The sequence below is a fragment of the Macrobrachium rosenbergii genome, chromosome 5 (assembly GCF_040412425.1).
Source record: "Macrobrachium rosenbergii isolate ZJJX-2024 chromosome 5, ASM4041242v1, whole genome shotgun sequence".
Taxonomy (NCBI): Eukaryota; Metazoa; Arthropoda; class Malacostraca; order Decapoda; family Palaemonidae; genus Macrobrachium; species Macrobrachium rosenbergii.
This window is the reverse complement of record NC_089745.1, coordinates 11,811,027-11,815,917: the sequence shown is the minus strand read 5'-3', so window position 1 is coordinate 11,815,917 and position 4,891 is coordinate 11,811,027. Positions and strand designations below refer to the sequence as shown.

The following is a 4,891-nucleotide window of genomic DNA, read 5'->3' as shown; positions in this document are numbered from 1 at the left end:
TTCAGAGCTGAAAATAATGTTGAAACACTTATTAGGAAATGGTGGAAAGTAAGATGGAAGAAAGAGAATATGAACGAAGGTATAGTAGAAGGAATGAAAGGGGCCGACGGGACCCTGCAAAGACCCTCAAGTAATGCCTACAGTGCACCGCATGAGGTGCACTGATGGCATTACCCCGCTACGGGGGCTTCCTTTTAGTCAGCGTCCAGTAAAAACTTGTGTGCAATTTTGCGAAAATTTTACCAGAATACTGAAAAAGCGTCGTGACTGGCAACAAGTTATTAGATTTGGAGGGTGGGGACAGAATGCAACTGGTGGGGGGAACCGCTTTGGGAGTGGATGCTCAGCCGTTCCAGGCTCAATATACCAAACCTTTCACACCGTTATCGTATTGCCATTATTATGAAAAATATGGAGTTTCCCCTTAACACGCTAATCTTTGGTCCAGGGCGGTTGTAAAAATTTATTATTATTATTATTACTATTACTTTCTTTAATCAGCAGCCCCGACTGGAAATTAAGCTACAAAGCAGAATGGTCTCTACAATAAGCGCTTCTCCAAGCAGTTGGTGTGACTCTTGAGAAAAACACAATAGTTGCGGCTTAACGAATATTTTAATTGCCATGTGAGTGATGAATCCCAATTCAGACAGCTTCCATATTGGCTGCTTCTTATGCCTACTCAAGTGGTCATCAGTACAGTATCGTCGATTTCTACAACATTTACGTCTATCTTGCACGCACTATCTATCATTATCAGTATCAACTTCATCACATTTGTAAGTTTAAAGAACAAGCATCTACAAAACGGAATGGCCATATGTGACAAAACGGGAAACGGCGAGAAGAAAAAATAAATAAAGAGACAAATCAATCATTAAATAAATACAAATACAAACTACTCAAATATCTACACAATGGATGCAATGGACGTAAGCTATGGCCATGAAGTCTGAAGAATTCTTATCGTGACCTGGCAACCTATGGGTCAATAGTGACCCCTATTTCTTAAGAGTAGGTTGCAAAGGCACAATGACGAGTGAGATAATGGATCGTTATTAATGTTCATACATGTATATATATATTTGTTTGTTTACTGAATCTCTTCAATCATTCTTTTGTTTTTTCTTCGACTGACTGACACTCTAAGAACGGGATTTAGAAGACCACAAAGCCCATACTCTAGAGAGGAAGTTATTTCTTGCCGTGAATGACAAACCTTTGGGTGTACTATACTGTAGGTAACTGCAGCTTGGGTAAGATTTTCACTGTCTTCACATATGGGCAACTATTCTCAAGAAGCGCCTTTGGCAAGACAGTGTTTTAAAAATGTTCGCTCATTCTTAATAATAATAATAATAATAATAATAATAATAATAATAATAATAATAATAATAATAAAGGGAGGAGGAGAGACCTTCTTGAAGAGCAGTATTACTGAATATAAGTTGTTTCTACGGCATTTCCCTTGTATAGAGTCTTCTCTCCGTCTTTTAACCTTCTGTTCATCAGCGTGTCGCTAGTATATTAAGTTTACAACGGTCTTATAAATATTTTCTGCTGTACTGTTGTGTTTCTTCTGACGTTTCGACTAGCAATCTGGCGGTCAACTACTGAGAGCTAAAATAGTCACTGAATTAAGTTACAGGATAATCAGATATTTACAGCTGGTGAAAAGGTTAAAACGAACAGAGAAGACCATACAATTTAAATGCCGTATATGTGTGTGTGTTTATCAATTGTACACGCGCTACATTTTTTTCATATTCACAAATTTTAAACAACAAACTTCATTCAATATCCAGTTCACTATACCTCGGGAATAACTTAAACCCGAGGGATATCACAACTGGAAAGTGTTTCGTCGCCGGCAGAATTCAACCCGTTGTCTAGTTTAGAATTTGTGAATATGTATGTGTGCGCGTTCAACTGTCTATATATACGTACGACCATCTGTGTGCAGGTTCACTTTATTAATGGTTCTTTCTCTCATCAGGTTTCGACAGCCGAATAGATGCTGCCTGGGCCAAGGAGCTTCTGGCAGTCATTGCCGAGCTGGATCCAAGAGTAACGGCCAAGTACCTTCCTCAAGCAACAGATGCAAACGTTTCCTTAAACAACGAAATACCCAATGTCTGTCCGGAAGTTTACAAAGGACGAGATTACGATGCCACGCTGGAGCATAATTTCGAAGAGGTTAAATGTGAATCCAAGAAATTCAAAGACGTCTTGACCATTACTGTGATAGCAAAGGGTTGGAATCTGTAAGGTTAGAGCATGTGTTACTAAACCTCAGGAAATATTATGCTACTGACATAGTGGTTTTGGCATTTGGAAACTTACCCAAGTCTCCACGCACGGACGGTATTCTGGTGGAAGATTTCGGCAGTAAAGCTACTGAAGCAACAGCTTTAAACAAGGTTGTTAATGTCATTACCACTCCATATATCTTAGTAGTTAATTCCCTATCACATTTCAACGACCAATCGCCATTAGAGCGCCTTGTCCGGGTACTGGAGAACCTTGAAGACGTAGCTGTTGCTTCGGGGGCATACAGGGATATTAAGGGATACTGGCGTCACGGATGCCTACAAACTACTGCGGAAAATTATGGGTTAAAGTATACTCGAGGGTATGAACATTCCCTTCAAGAGTGTATGTACTGTGATGATGTTCTCGGTCCATTCGTTGTTAAGACAGACTTTCTCAAGAGAGTTCCACTGACAGAAAATATGGCTGATGGTCCAGCCTTATTCCGTGACTGGTTCCTCAATGTTCGCTTAACCGGGAAATTAGTGGTTTCATGTCCGGATGTTATGTTTTTTGTGAACTCAGAACCGGCAATGAACAGAAATGACTGGCATACTATTGCAAAGAAATGGTCCTTTGAAAGCATACATTCTTTCGATGGAAAGAACTTCGAATTTTCATGTGAAGAAGCACAGATATCTTGCACCAATCTAATAAAGACTGTATCTTCTTTCCTCGTTCCTCCTTGTTGTCGAAAAAAGATTCGAGAGGAACTTGGCTATATTCAAGATTGTGCTCAAGAACTTGGAATTTACTACGAATTGCAAGCAGGAACTCTTTTAGGTGCAGTGAAAATGGATGGTATTTTACCTTGGGACTTCGACACTGATGTTATTACCGACTGCGTTGACCAGGATGTTTGGTTAACAAAAGGTCATCAGTGCATGGCCAAAAAAGGTTGCAAATCCAAGCTGCGGTTTGGCCATTACTGGACTTCTGCTTGTACGGTATCCATAATTGACATATCGTGTCGCTACAACAGAAGCATCACATTGCCTGTCGAGTACCGCAAGGTTGCAACGCAAGCAGAGCTAGACGGAAGATGGATTACGGTGACCAGCAACCCAGGAAGGAACAGTCGCAACCGGTATGGTCCCGAGTACCTGAAGCACGCGGTTCATTGGAGGTACTACAAACCTAAGAGTCTGACTAGCCCTGTAGATGAAGTGCCCGACCTAACGGGATTGTGGAGCAGCTGCGCAGAACCGGCGTTCCATTCCTGCCTCGATCATTTCCCCGTGGACGGCAACATCAGGTTCAAAACGTCTGTTGGCAAAACCCCTTGACATGAAATTGCTACGGGGTATTTCGTTCTCCTCAGAGATGTGATATTTTTGCTATACTACAAAGAATAATGGTAATTTGAAGAGATTTATAGTTTGGTATCCTAGCAGTTAACATTAACGTATTTTCATCAAAAGTTCTTTACTAAAAGATTTCATAATGATCTACATTTGCTAAATATATTGTAAAGCATATGTTTATAAACACATTTATATGTATGTATGAGTGTGTGGTTAACATTTGTATATAACAAACTATGTGTGCAGCCATATAGGTGTCAGTAAACAATCTCACACACACATATATGTATATTCATATGTGTTTAAATCGTATGGTCAAAACACATAAATGCACCTGCAATCATAGACATGCATTCATAATCTTATGCATATAACCTATATATAAACTTCAAATATTCTTTAACAATACAGCATATGATTTGTATGCATATATATATACACATATACATAATATATATATATATATATATATATATATATATATATATATATATATATATATACATACTTACTGAAATATAATTAAAGAGACATAATCTGCGCTTAATCATCAGTTCGGTTTGTGCAAGCTGTGCCTTAAAGTTTTGTCCTCCAGCACTTTTGATAATTATCTACTAAGCTATAACTGTTTGTTGCTAAGACACAAGCCATTCTAAACACGGAAGCGAAGTTTCGTCAGTCGGCAATGAAAAGTTCCTGGGCAGTACTGTGCTTTTGACGGTGTCTTGAAGAACAGGGAACAGCACGCCTCCAATCCTAACTGCGTTATTCTTATCTTTTATTTTACGGTCGTGTTCCATGAATTCTTTTCTTTCTTATTTGCTTCTGTCCTTTGATGTTAGGAACGCTGTTTCTGCTTCTGATGAGAAGACGGCAATTATTCTAGTCACTCTTGTTTAACAATTTGCAAAAGCCACGTTTCAGTGTGTTCGCCTCACCGTGGACTCAGTTCAGATAGTTTAGACTTTCTAAGAAATGTTAAACGTGAAAAGCACTTGTGAGAGAGTCAGCGCGAGAGTGTTAGAACATGAATGAATTGTCATGAATGGGTTATTTAGTTCTGACAGTAGATGACTGGAATTTATGCAATTCAGAACAAGCACTCTTATAACGAGTATAAAGTTTCCTTAATTAATGACCCAGGCTAAATGGCTGAACCAGAAATGTGATTATCCATAAATATATATATATATATATATATATATATATATATATATATATATATATATATATATATATATATATATAACAAGTAGTTGGCGCAAGCAAATAAATAC

At 38.4% G+C, this 4,891-nt stretch overlaps 1 protein-coding gene across 2 annotated transcripts in view; it reads left to right on the top strand.

Annotated features, from left to right (window-relative positions):
• The window catches only part of LOC136838515 (uncharacterized), a 113,835-nt gene extending 109,740 nt beyond the window's left edge, over positions 1–4,095 (top strand). Inside the window, exon 4 of one of the 2 annotated variants that reach the window (XM_067103601.1) lies at positions 1,997–4,095. In XM_067103601.1, coding sequence (XP_066959702.1) covers positions 1,997–2,268 — 272 coding nt within the window. In that variant the 3' untranslated portion in view covers positions 2,269–4,095. The remainder of the gene's footprint in view (positions 1–1,996) is intronic. The other variant, XM_067103602.1, reaches the window with a different exon arrangement.
• The last annotated feature ends 796 nt before the right edge of the window (positions 4,096–4,891 follow it).